At 44.8% G+C, this 14,617-nt stretch overlaps 1 protein-coding gene across 1 annotated transcript; it reads right to left on the bottom strand.

Annotated features, from left to right (window-relative positions):
• Window positions 1-12,363: 12,363 nt before the first annotated feature.
• Window positions 12,364-14,254, bottom strand: TMEM158 (transmembrane protein 158). Its single transcript, XM_051612149.1, has one exon. It carries the CDS (start codon window positions 14,147-14,149, stop codon window positions 13,217-13,219), a length of 933 nt encoding a protein of 310 aa, XP_051468109.1. The 5' UTR covers window positions 14,150-14,254; the 3' UTR covers window positions 12,364-13,216.
• Window positions 14,255-14,617: the final 363 nt, after the last annotated feature.

Here is a 14,617-nt window from a genome sequence, read left to right as displayed (position 1 = left end):
TAGAACAAATATAGATGTGCCTTCTGAATACCTGTATGTCTGAGTCTCTGTCTTCCCTGACAGTACAGGTTATATTGGGTCCCATTCTTCTCCAATGTACTTTACCTTATGAGAAATCACTCATTTGATTTGCAGTGGCTACCTAAACTTGCTCTTTGCTCCTTTTTACTTTGTGAATTCCTTACATTCAAAATTAATCACTATGATGAGTCATGATGAGGTTGAGAAAAGCTATCTGTGCTAAAGCAACAAGTTCTTCCATCTTCCAAACATCCCATCTGAAAAACTTACTGAAGTTCTAAGAGTCAAGTCAAGGGCATGACATGGCCAGGAAGCCAGGAGAGAAGGATGCAGCCAGAGATCAAGGAAGATCAGGTGAGGGGGTCAGGAATGGAGAAGCAGGTTGGAGCTAAGGGGTTCAGAGGCCTGAGCAGCACCCAGAGCTAAAAAGCAGAAGACTGAACCAACAACCAGGATCAAGAATCTGGAGCATAACAGTCAGGCCAAGCAAAGTCAGGGCATTCCAGCAGCCCCCAAGGACCATCTGAGAGCTGTAGCTCAACTGCCTGGAACCCACACATTAGGCTCAGGACACCCCTGACATTTTGGCTGCTCAAAAGTCTTTGGAGCTAGAGGAGGAGGGGTGAGCCAGTCAGAGCCCCAGCAAAGCAAGGCAGCAATGGTACCACACCTCTTGTGTTGCACTGAGGCAAGGTGGAAGGGTGCAGCAGAGCTGAAAACTGAGCGGGCTTCCTGGGAGCGAGCGTGGTGAGGCCACGTGCTGGGTGTGCTGCTGGGCCGTGGGCTTAGGTGCTGACTTGTGCCTCCAGCACTTCGGAATGGTTTTGCTGAAGTTTGTACAAAGTAGTACCTGTGCCAGCATTTTGGAAGGTTTGGAATGAAGTCGTGCACTGCCTGCATCCTCTCCCGCTCATGATCAATGCTGTGTGAATCATGTCACCATTCTGATCCCATGTAGTCCATCACAAAGGCAGTTTTCATTAATACTGCCTCCTATTATTATTCAAACACATGCTTTCACTACCCATCTCATGCATTTTTATATTACTTTTTTGCTTTTCTTAATATTCAGAAGGAAGATAATCTTATTATAACTTTGACCTTTAAGACAAGGCATAGCTTGTTTTTTAAATGCCACTTTCAGTATAATGTACACATCAGCGCAACCTTATTAGACACAATTTCTGGTTATTAATGTCACAAAGCACAAATATCCGTGCACAGAGACTATAATCAAACCCACTGCTGAATTCAAACATCAGTCGTGTTGGCACTAATCACTCAGACTTTCAGGCACAAAGAAAGCTCATGGAAGTGCTACAGCCACAACTAAGTTGTGGTCTTGGCCAGGAATGGATTCCTTTGCGAGAACAACAGTGGTAGTTGGTTTATCTTGCCTTCATTTTCCAACAGAGAAAAGAAAATTCAGGATACACCATGAAATACATGACAGGAATATACTCATTCAGAACCATTGTGCAGGGAATGTTCTGATATATGGGTCAGTGAGAAGAGGAAAGCATCAGAGTTGTGGTGGGTTCTAGAAGCCAAACTGCTGATGGAGAAAAATAACTTGGGGAATGAAGTGTGAAACATAGAAAATGCAAGAAGCCCAGAGTACTGGAACAGGCAATGTCAACACAAATGCCCTTCAGCCATGACATTTGGATTCAATTTGCACAGCACCTCAAGGTGCAAACAACTGCAGAAATTCTTACTTGATCGAAACACTTTTTTAAAACTCTGGCTGACACCACTAGCTAACAAACTGAAGACTTTGTTTTAGTGATTAATATTTGTTAAATACCAGAGGCAATCCCTGGGCAGCTGTGGAAAAGAGCAAAAGTGAAGAAAGCATGACTGAGCACATTGAAATTGGAGTCAGCCAGAGGAGCTCCAGCTTTAGACCAGCCTTTGTACATGGTGATTTTGCTTTTTCTGAAGCAGTGCTCACACCAACAGCCATACTAGAAAAGGTGATAACTCTCACCAAGCAGCCACAAAAGGAAAGCAGCTTCTCAGATTTGCTCTAGGTTTTTGCTCCATGGACATGTGCTCACAGCTCATGCACATGTGCCTGTGACCTTAGGCCATGGACCTGTTGGACCGAGTCTGGAGGAGGACCACAAAGACGATCAGAGGGCCGGAGCACCTCTCCTATAAAGACAGGCTGAGAAAGTTGGGGCTGTTCAGCCTGGAGTAGAAAAGGCTCTGGGGAGACCTTATAGCTGTGTTTCAGCACCTGAAGGGGCGACAAGAAAGCTGGGGAGGGACTTTTTACAAGGGTGTGTAGTGACAGGACAAGGGTTAATGTTTTAAGCTGAAAGAGGGGAGATTTAGATGAGACACTCGGAAGAAGAAATTAATTACTGACACTAGAACAGATTCCCCAGGAAAGCTGTGGATACCTCATCCCTGGACATGTTCAAGGTCAGGCTGGATGGGGCTTTGAGCAGGGAGGTATCCCTGCCCATGGCAGAGGAGTTGGAACTAAATGATCTTTAGGGTCCCTTCCAACTCAAACCAATCTATGATTCTATGATTATATGATGCGGGGTGAGTCAGAATATGGTACTTAAGCTAAACTGCTGCTGTGCATTACTTTCCAACAGAAATGCTCTTAATATGCTCTGTTATTTCAGCATATATATTTCTATATTTTCTCGGAATCACACCCCTACATTCCACTTGTCTGAACAATAAACTCATTGCTGGATGAGGATTTACACGTAGGATTTACAGTAATGTAGAAACTTACACCCTGCAATGCATTTATTTTTTAAGTTCATCAAATTCTAACAACCGCCAAAGCTTAAATTAAAAACTGAGGAGCTGATACATCCTCCTCTCCTCATTATTTACCCAGACTGACTGCTCAGTGCTTTGAACTAATTAATAAAGCTCAATTTCTGAAAATGACTGCAAGAACATTGACCGGATTCTTTCCTGAAGTCATGCTCCACACCTCACAGCAAGCACGGCAAGAAACCTCCAGCACCCTCCGTTCCTGTGCTAACTCCAAGCCTGGAAGGATTAGTATTCCCTGTAGCAAGTTTTTGCTGAACTGCTCACATATTACCTTGCTTCCTAAATGACCACAGCTCTAAGCACGCTGAGCAAAAACAGAGAGTACAGCAGCTGTGGGAAATAAAGGTGAGAAAATTAAGATGGTCAAAGAACATTTTGGACCTTTTAAAACCTAATATTCGAGACAGGGTTATAGATAAATAAAGCATGCTTGTATCAGTGAGGAACTCAGAGTAGCAATTTGCAACTATTGTATGTGCATTGTTCCCAGTAACTGGTTTTACCATGAATGTGGGATCAGAAGATATTAGGAAGTAGCTAAGCATAACTATTATTTGCCAAGTAATAGCAGACAGCACAGGCTTGGGAACTTGCTGTTAATGCTTTCTCTTGCTACAGTCAACCTGTAGTCCTTAACATTGAGGATTTTGATATTTTTAATATATTACAGAATTGTATTAATTCTTTGATGTTTTCCAGCTTATGAGCTCCCTGAGTATCATTGATAAAAGGATTTAACTTGGTTTTAAGAAGGTTTTTGGTCAGAAATGTCTTTAACATTATTCATCATCACAGGCTTCTCATTATCTTTTTATACGTAACAGAAGAAAGATATAGCAATAGAGACAATTTGATAGCCATGAAGATACTAAAGATAGCATAGGTATCAGCTGAATCACACATAATTTTATTAAATTAATTGGGAAATTTTAAAACAAGTTATTCTATTCCTGTCACTATGGTAAAAGATCTTCCAATCACACAGTTACTCTGGGCCTGTTCTCATGGCAATCAGCAGGAGTTACATGCACAGAAGACAGCTCTTGGTTTTGTTTTTGAAGTGGTTCATTCAGAGTCTGCTTCAGGGGTTTTGTTTTCCTTACATGGGTAAAGCCACTGATTCCTGCGTTGCTGTGCCCTGCACATGTAGGAAAACAAATGCTGTTTTCTTTCTGCACTTCGTGTGTGGGAGGAGAGTAAATCTCTCTGACCCATTCCACCTACGACATTTCAGTCAGCATTGGGCAGCACCATTATCAATCTCACCAGCTGATTCAGTGAACTCAAAATTGTCACAGGAATTAAGACATTCCAGATGTAGGAGTAAAGCAAGAGATGTCTTCTTCAGTCTTAACATGGGTTCGTGCCTGTAAGTTTTATGATGGCCATCTCATGGGGAGAGGATATGAGTCTCCATTTCAGAACTGAAGGTAAGTAAGTGATGTTTTGCAGGATGAGTTTTGTCATGGGCAATCCACTCTCCCACCAGGGTAGCTAGAGCACAGCCTATGGAATTACATTTTATATGCACGGGAAAGGGGTGTTCCCAAGGCAGTACTGACAATAATTCCTACTCAAACTCTGAAAAAAATAAATAAATATAGCAAACTAAAAAGGCCTGCAAAACTCTCAGTACACATTAAAGGCATCAGTACATGGCTCATACAGTGCACACACTCCTGAAAAACTTAGTGAAAAATCTTTTCTGCTACAAATGGATTTCGGGAAAAAATCTCATTCATTTATTAAATTGTGAATGTGATTTCCCATAGCTGCCCCACAAGGAAGTATGAAGAAGTTGTAGCTGTGAAATGCACTGCTGGCACAGACTGTCGTCAACGGAGGACAAGAGGAACAAGAGGTCTGCTGGCAATGGTCCCCTCCAAAAATTGCTACCAGTACAGCTGTACCAATGTTTGTGAGAAAATGCCATTTGCGTGGGCCTGCTGTAGATTTATTCCCATCATAATTGTGCTTCCAGGACAGAGGGAAAGTTGATATATGGCTGGGGTAGAGCGCAGAGGCATGAGGTCTGTGTCATCATGGTCCCAGCCCGAAATGATCCTACAACTAGATCATGGGGGTTGGGTGCCATGATACATCCCTGTCTTGGAGAAGGGTTGGGGTGTTGCAAGGCTGCATTGGACACACTAAGGTAAACATCATCCCTCAAAAGTGGGTTTCTCTGGGTTAAGAAAATGATGTGAACCTTCACTGTTAACTGCTTTACGTGTCCTGAAGGAAACGAAAAAAAATTCAAGAATTCATACTAAGTATTGCCTGAAGAAAATAGTTTCCAGTTTCCATTTAGGAGCAACTACATTGCTGGCATAATTAGGCACAGCTCACATTCCCCAGAGAAAATGTGATGAAACACACAATGCAAGAAAAGAAATGAAATAACCCCATGATTAAATCTCCAACACCATTTTTTTATATATATTCACCTCCTAGAAAGTATTCTTACACCTTGGGGGGTTCTTTCACATACTTTTGGATTAATGAGAATCTCTTCCAGTAACATTCATCACTTAGTAATGATTTGGTTTTAATACACCAGCTCACAGTAGCACCTCCCAATGGGAAAAGCATTTCCAGAGTATAGCTATTACCTGGCTAGACTGTGGCCAAAATTGTGCAGAATACCTTAATTTAACAACACAAGGCTCAAATCATGCCATTAAGCATGAAAAAGAACAGAGAAGGAATCCAATCATGGTCATGTTTTGCATTTTTATTGTGCTTCACATGCTCAAAATGCCATATGGGATTCAGCTCATTAAATCTTTCACTGTCAGTACAAGAACAATAAATATTATGTCCTCCACAGCTAGAGAGACAGGGACAGACATTGTTTTCAGCAGACTTGAGCCCTCACAGACTCCAGCGTGAGCTGTATAAATTTACATCTTACAGAAGATGGGCTGTGATGAGTTGTCCTGGCTGCTCAGCCAGTTACTAGTGAAGCTGGAATGCTACTAGATCAGCACCTAAAATATCTGCCATAAATGCCGTACTTGCTTGTACAACTTTTCCACCCAGGGACTTCAGTTTCTGCAGAATCCAAGGTTTAATTGAAAAGTAATCACTTTGATCCTGTAGCTGCATAGCTGAGCTAAGTGTAACTTTTAACTGAGCCATTCCTAAGTGAGATTGCTGCTTCTCTGGCTGTGCAGAGCTTTCACAAGGTGTTAGACACCCACCTTTGGCTAGAGCAGAAGGCAGGGTGAGACATGTCCTGACACTGCAGTCAAGGATACATGGGAAGGGTTGTATGTGAGAGCTCCTGCGATTCATGAGATAGGGTTTGGGGCAGCTGCACAAGTAGAGGGTTATTTGGTAGAAGGACTTTGAAGAACTAAGGTGGGAAGAAGCTCTTCAAATGGGTCCACTTTTCATTTACTGGAAGAAGACAAAATACCTTAAGGCCCCTATTCAGCATCTGGGGCAGAAGTGTGGAAGAAGTCCTGTGACCACAGGGCTGGTGGGAGAGACAACCTTGCACTTGGGTTTTGCCCTCAACAGAAGGCTTCCTGTTCATCTTTGGCTTGTAGGTGTCACAGACCAAAGGCATGAGAGGTACTGTCTATACGGGTGAGAAGCAGAGTGGAAAAGCAGAAGAAACTGATAGCGCAGTTTCCTGGAGTACTTTTTATAGCTTGATAATATAAGACATGCTTGTGGGAAAGGCAGGTGAGAAATCTGAAGACAAAAAATGTCAAGATAAAAATAATAAACAGGGAAAGAGAGAAGGAAAGAGGGAGTAAGAAGGAGCAAATCTTAAGAATGATGAACTTTCAATGACTGAAGAAAAAGTGGAGTGAAGCTTGGGAGACAGTGAAGTTAGGGACAAGAAAGGAAGATTCAACATAGGACTGAGAAGGTATTGGCAGTATAGCTCAGAATGCTATGAACATCATCCCAATACATAGTCTTGCCAACAGCTGGGGCCCAGCCTGGGAAACAGAGTCACATCAGCACTACTTCAGTTCTGGTGAAAAGCTTTAATACAGTTCTGATTAACATTCTTCTGCTGGACAATGAGAAACACATATTTTACATGGATCAAAACAATGCACAATGGAAGAACCATATCCATTCCCTAAATACAACTTCTAGCATGTTTTCCTTACAACCTCAGAGAACATATGAAGCAAAATTAGAGTAAATAGCATAAACAAGAGAGTGCCTTGCCATTTTGTTGTTTGATTTCCAGCAATACAAGGTGTTATTTATTTTCTATTTGCATTTTTGGTATGGTAGTTCCACTCCTAATTTTTCTTAAGCCTCCAGTTTCTTCCCAGGCTCTTGCTCGCTTTTGCCACTACTTTTGCTCTTTGGGGCCAACACTGCAATTCAAGCAAATCACTGAAAAATGTGATTGAATATATGTACAGAATTAAGTTCCTAATTCATCTTACGTCAGCTTTCTTTTTCTCTATCATCTTAAATCACTGCTTATTTCCCAGTTGCTACTTTGCAACTTCTTTGAGAAAGTGCTGGCACATTCACTCTCTTTTATGCTTTTTCTATATACTTTGTTTCCTTTTTTCCTCCATGCTCTCCTTCTGTTATCTTCATTTTAAGCACTTTGTGTTGCTTAGCAACACCCAGAATGACACCAACAAGGGAAGGTCCCACTGCTTCTAGCAAGTCTCACCTTACAAGGCACAAAAATACACTTTAACTTCACGTTGCCAATGAATTCACCTCACCGGAACAGCAGTTACCTCAAATTCACTCAATAATACGATGTTTTCCTACAAAAGCTAAGGGCAAGTCAAATGTGCAGAAGAAACACAGAGCATTTCTTAGGATATTTGGATCTTACAGTTTTGCTCTGACTTTGGTAACCTGTTGAGATAACATGAAAGCTAAAGTAAGAGCTAAGGTTTTAGACTCTAGCTTTCCCAACCTGCAGAACCAGGGCCTCCTCTGTCATACAGATGATTTAACTTCTACACTTGGTTATTAATCCAAACTTTATGAGACTTAGGAGACGTTCGGATTGTGGGACTTACCCTGGCCACAAATCTAATTGAGTATCATCCAGACATTTCCAGTAAACATCTTTAATATCCCAATTTTTATACCAAGCTGCTTTCTCCCTTGGCATAATAGAATAGAAACAAAACAAACAGGCTAAGCTACTTTTTTTTCCCAAAAAAAAATTATTTGGAACAACTAATTTATCCAGAAGTATGATGAAAAAAGGACATGAAATGCAGCTCCTTGTCTGCCACAAGTTGCTATCAATTCCAAATCACAGAAGAGAACACTATGATTAGAATGTAACTACGCATCACATAAAAAATAGGAATTAAATGTATTTTTTTCCCCACAAAAGTACTTGGCAAGGTAGAACACTCATATACACTTCTGATCTTCATAAAAACGTTCTTCTGAGGGTAAAAAAGGAAACTGATGTTTTTGTTTAAAAATATGCTTTTGAAAATCAGTTACTGGTTAAAAAGATTTTTTTTTGTTTTGAAATCCGAACACATTTGGGATTTGATAGCTACACATTTCCACAGAATACTTGATTTTTTGTTTTTTAAACCAAGGCCTTTCCCTGAAATATCTTGAAAAAATGTACATTTATTCAGTAGAATTCCTTGAAAAATAACTGGCATTTTCACACTAGCCTCAGAAAGAAGTTAATTTCCAAACTGTCAAGGCCCTATATCAGACTGAGAAACCCTGGCCTTGGATTTATAAGCTATGTGCATAAAAGCCAGAGAAGAACAAGAATGCAATGCCTCCTCTTATATCTAGATATCTTTAAAATAGATTCTTTGATCTTTAGTCATACACAACTTAAGTATTTGTTTTCACTGGGCTTTTGTTCAATCCCTGGAATCACATAGTGTCAGCCCTGGAGGTACTTTTATTCAGCAAGCAGAGGTCACAATGAATAACACTTACTCAGCCAAGTAAGGCCTTTAATGAGTAATTTTAGGGCCTGGTTCAGTAGCCCTTAGTCATTTTGAGTAATATTCACTGCACAAATAATACTGCTGGTGCAGTCGTATTAATCATCAAAAGCACTGGTGAACTAAGCCCTGAATAAGTAACAACATATTTATCCAAGTATGGCAATTTTGCCCCAAATATCCACGTACCTCCTGACATACAAAGCTGCTCTTAATTACTGACCACCCTATTGAACAACAGTACGTTTACATAATAGGCAATTATTATTACACTGTATTACAGTTTTATACTTTCATTATGGGAATCAGTGTGGCACCAAATAACAGCAAGACTGTGTTCATGCTAAAACCACATATTAATCTGTGTATTTCCACTTGTAATGTATCTAGAAAATATAACTAAACAAGTATGTGAGGGAGAGAGATCTAAATATACAGAAAAAAAATGTGCCAGTCTAACACTAGCACACAAGCCCAGTGCCTCCTAAAGCTGAATCTCTCTCTGGAGAGAGCTCCTGGGTCCTGGGAGAAAAATTCTGTCATGTATTTGAATTACATAAAAAGGAAATCTGAGAAATTACCTCTGTTTCTAGGTATCCCTTGCTTCCCAACATAGACATGTACATAAACGAAGTCAGGATAACTTACCAGGGAACACGATCCAACAATAGGTAGTGAAGAAAAACCAGTATTACTTGTTTGGTATTGTTTGTTTCTCACCATCCTTCTTCTTCCTTTTGTTTTGACTTTCTGTTGTACAAAGTAAGTCCTCACGTATAGATGTGTGTATACATACATACAGATAGATGTACATATATATGCCCACATATCCTCTCCCTGAGTATATGAAGGTTATATACGGTGACTAATCCCATGCTTGCACTGACCCTGCTACCAACTGGCCCTAAAAATATATTCAAATTAATAAAAATGGCTTAGAACCATCTTTGGTAAAGAGGCAATAAAACTCCACTGCCAGTGAAAAAGAAAATAGACACTTTGGAGTCTCAGGCTGACATCTAAAACTAGCTGGTGTGGAGATGCATTGTTTCACATTGCTCTGGGCTTTTATTTTCTGGGTTTAATTCAGCTGAAATTCCCACGGATGCGGGTGAAAGCTGTGTGTTCATTTTGTGACTCAAAACCACCCTTTACCCAAGAGTAGCAGCCTCAGCTATGAAAGCAGGGTTACTGGTGTTAGATGTGTTAGTCACTGAAGAAGGTTCATGGTCGGCATAATGCATTTCCACTCTGCTCTTTGCAGGAGAAACCCTGCTGCCAGCTCACCGAAACCTGAGGATTGAGGGAGTTAGGTCTGGGCTAAACCCCATATGTATCAGGTCAGTTCTGTGCCCTCCGCTGTGCTTGGAGCACTCTTTGAAGTGCTCGCTCAGGCACAGGAACACAGACTGTCCTCCCCCTACAAAGGGAACACCCTTACCCCAGCAGTTCCTGCGCTCTAAGGCAGCACCTTCCGTAACTCAGCAGTGCTCTTTGCACTTTGTAGCTGAGATCAGTACTCCCTGAAAAGGCTGCAGGTTTTTTTGTATTCTGGACAAGCTTTGCCTTGTGGGGTTTGTTTGGGGTGTTTTTAATGCCAGCCCTGTGTTTTAAATATTTCACAGTTTAGCAGGTTTTTAAGAGCAGCTCCACTTACAAGTGTATTTATAGAAGAACTACAAGCAATTTCCTCTCTTCTATCACTTTTTAAGTGAAGGTGCAAAATATTCTGACATTGCCTGCTCACAAGGTTTGTATTCAAGCGGCTATTAATGGAATTTAGAAGACATACCCCAAAACCCTTCTGCACTAGCTTTACTGTTCTTGGTGTCTTTAAGAACTCCAAATAAAAAAAACCCAAAACATTTAATAACTGAAGCTGCCTTTTTCAGACAGTGATTTCATTACCTTGCTCCTGTTGATGCAATTCAAGAAAAGAAACAATGGCACGTCACTGGAGAAACCAAGATAAGAAAAAAAAGAGATTCCAACCTTGAGTTTAAGCACAGGCTCCCTGGATCACAGGGAGTAAGTACTATGCACTGTACACTATAAAGTCAGCAAAACTCCCAGCAAAAGTTCTTAACCCTCTGCCTAAATGTATCTCATTCAAAAGAAGAAACTATTTTCTGGCATGGCAACTCTTCTAAGGGTTATTCCTTATGTAGAGCATTTCTCTTTCAGGAGGGTGTTAACATTGTCTCTGTGTTCTCTTGCTAGCCTTGCCTTTCCAGTATGAAGATGCTCCTCTGTCACACAAGGCACTGTAGACAGGTAACTGCTCTCTAGCATGTTGCTTTTCTGTGAAGAATAACTAGCACAAGGTGGAAATGACATGATGCTTTTCATAATGAGGAAAGAAAAGCAGGGATCTGTAAAATAAGCATACAGGGAAGGTGCCCTTTGGATCAACAGGCTAAACGAACTGTGACTGGTGAGTGATCCAGTGACTGGATCCTCTGCTTTCTGAAAATGACACTACTGCAATGGTTACTCAAGGGAGGTGCGTATTAAAATCAGCAGGAGAAACAGGGGGTGTAGAGGTAGGCCAGTAACATGGAACATTTTAAAATATGGATTTATTTTGGTTGTTTGTCAATCTTTTTCTCTCTGCAATTTTTTTTCCCCAGATAGCATACATATAAAGCATGCATTTCTTTTATTTTGTTCTCAATTAAAAATAGGAATCCTAAGAATTGAATTCTTCAAGACTTTTCATCCAGTCATTTCCACCAAACACAGGGAAGAAAACAACATTACAAATACACCAAATTAGCCCCAAGTGAGTTTGTGTGTCCCTAACAAATTAAATACAAAATTTAAAAGCCAAAATTGATGTTGATAAAGGAACAACAATTCCTATTGCAAATCTTTCTCACTTAGTTCCCATTTTGGTTTTAGAAACTTCAGCTGGACTAATCATGTCTAAGGCAAATGAAACAACTTCTTATAAAGCCGAACAGTTGGAACTATACAACAAATGGTATTTCAGGCTATGCAACTGTCTGCTTTCATCAGAAGAAATCTTGCAAGTCTTTCTTCCTTCCACACTTGCAGAGTGGCAGCCATGATCTAGTTCTGGACCAGCAGCTCCTGCCTTCTCACTCCACCCCACGAGCTTTCTGGGAGCAACCCTGAGGACTGGTAGATGAAAAAGGGGTACAACATTACCATACCTTCAACAAATATGCTGCATCTGAGCTGGTTTTGAGGAAAGCACTTTGTGCAAGTCCGATACTTGCCCTGGGCTGCTTTTAATACATCTCAGGAAGTGAGCCTCATCTTCCCAGGACCTAAACCACCCAACGTCAAACCAAGGAGAAAGCCATAGTCTGTAGAGCAGTGCTAAGTAAATCCTCTCGGAACATCTCTGGCAGACGCATTGCTCATCCCACCCCACCCTGATGTAGGCACGTAGACCTAGAGCTACTGTAAGGACAGGACCAACACCATTCATAAAGGCTCTGAGATTCCCATTTTTCCACCACCAACCCTAGTAATAACATTTACCAGGGAAAGGAGCTTCACAGCCCGTTTGCAGATGGGGAAGTTGGCCAAACCCTCTGTTCCGCCCTGGCAAAAAAAGAGACCAACAAAAGGCTACAGTGGCTACAAAAAGAAAACCTCTGTATTAAAAGCCAAATAACACAGAGCTACAATAATAAATACACACTATCTCAACTGGGAAATACAGTGTAAAAGGTTCGTTAAAGTTCAGCTTCAGCAATAACAATATATATACCGCTTCATTTCTTGATCTTGCCAAAAAGAACTTCCCTTTCTGTAAATAAAGAAAAAAAAAAAAACAACTCCAACTGCATTCATATACAAAAAAGCTAATCCAACTACAACAAATGCACTTGAATGGGAGGGTCTTTTATTTCCTGCGTCGATTTGCTGCGGGAGCAACTTAGTATTTTTTTTCCTTTTTTTTCTTTTTTTTTTTTTTTTTTTTTACTAAAAGGTTGGTTCAAAACGGGTATTAGAAGATATAAAACGAGCACACAGGGTTTGGTTGTCTCCCGGCAGCGGGTGAAGCGGCAGGGCTGCTCCCCTCCGGGCGGGTTTGCCCCCCTCAGGGCTGGTTTGCCCCTCTCAGAGCAGGTCTGCTCCCCTCCGGGCGGGTTTGCCCCCCTCAGGGCTGGTTTGCCCCTCTCAGAGCAGGTCTGCTCCCCTCCGGGCGGGTTTGCCCCCCTCAGGGCTGGTTTGCCCCTCTCAGAGCAGGTCTGCTCCTCTCCGGGCGGGTTTGCCCCCCTCAGAGCAGACCCGCTCCCCTCAGGACGGGACAGCCCCCGGGGCGGCCCCCGGCGCCCTGCGGCCACCAGGGCCAGGGGCGTCCCGCCGCGTCCCCGCGGACACGTTTTAAACAAGGGAAAAAACACGGCAGAGTCCGCCCCGCGTCCCTTCACACCACAGGACGCAGAGAGACGAGGGGGGGAAGCCAGCGGGAGCGGCTACTTGGCGGCGGTGCCGGCGGTGCCGGCGGTGCTGGCGGCGGTGCCGCGGCGCTGCTCCATGCCGTTGGGCAGGAAGCCGGCGATGATGGGCACCGGCCAGATGAGGGCGGCCACGCTCCACACGATGATGACCAGAGTCATGAAACAAGCCACCAAGGTAGACTCGATGGGCTTGCGGTTCATCCGCCAGCCCGGCTCCCCCTTCAGCTCCTCCAGGCTGAAATCCAGGCAGCAGAAATTCAGGGGCTCCCCTTGCAGCCAGTACTGGCCGGGCTCCGCCGCCGGCGGGTAGGAGAGCGAGGAGGAGGAGGAGGAGGCGGAGGAGGAGGCAGCGGTCTGGGGCGCGGCGCCCCGCAGGCGGCCGACCCGCCGGCCCCGCACCCAGCTGCAGCCCACGCAGAGGCGCAGGTCCTGCTGGGCGCCGCCGGCCGCCAGCCCCAGGTGCTCGATGAGCAGCGGCGGCCCCACCCGGTGGAAGGCGGCGGAGAAGAAGGCCCGCCCGTGGTTGTTGGTGGAGAAGAGCAGGAGGTCGCACTGGATGCCCAGCGGGCGGCTCCAGCGCACCAGCAGCGAGCTCAGCATCTGCCGCTGCACGCTGATATTGCAGTGCGGGTCCTCGGCGGGCTGCGGCTGCCCCTGGGGCTGCGGGCGCTGCTGTTGCTGCTGGCCGGAGGAGGTGGGAGCCGAAGGGAAAGGCTCTTGGCTAGCGGCAGCCGGCGTGCCCGGGCTGGTGGTGCTGCCTTCCTCCTTGCTTGCTGCCCCGTCGAGGTCCATCTCCAGGCTGGCCAGGGAGCGGGAAGAGGAGTTGACGGGAGGCAAGAAGAGCTCCTGCTCCGGCTCCTCTTGCCCGCTGGCAGCCGCCGTGGGGCTCCAGCCCTGGCAGGGCGGCAGGCAGGCGGCCAGCAGTGCCGGGAGGAGCAGCGGCAGCATGGCATTGACTTAGAGCCGGAGAGGAAGGAGAGGAGGAGGAACGGGAGGCTGCATGGCGCTGCCGGCTGCCATCTGGGAAGGGAGGCACACTGCTCCCGTCGAGAGAGTGAGAGAAAGGCAAGGAGGGTGGGGGCAGGCGAGGGGGTGGGAGCGGGGCTGGGGCTGCCGCGGCGGCGAGGCGAGAAAGCCGGGAGTTTCGGTGACGGCAGCGGCTCCCCCCTTCCCCGCCTCCTCCGCCCCCGGCCCGGCCCGGCAGCGCCCCGGCGGGAGGAGCCGCGCACCCGGGCAGCCCTGCAGCCGCGCCCGGAGCTGCGGGCCGGGCGCTCTCCCCGCCGCGGGGCCGGCACCCCTCCCGGGGCCGGCACCCCTCCCGGGACCGGCACCCCTCCCGGGACCGGCACCGCCGCTCTCCCCGGGGGCACCCGCGGGGGAAGCCGCCCCTCTCCCCTCAGGTTGGGACCGCTGTCC

Source organism: Apus apus, chromosome 2, assembly GCF_020740795.1.
Source record: "Apus apus isolate bApuApu2 chromosome 2, bApuApu2.pri.cur, whole genome shotgun sequence".
Classification (NCBI taxonomy): domain Eukaryota; kingdom Metazoa; phylum Chordata; class Aves; order Apodiformes; family Apodidae; genus Apus; species Apus apus.
This window is presented reverse-complemented; position numbering and strand designations above follow the sequence as displayed.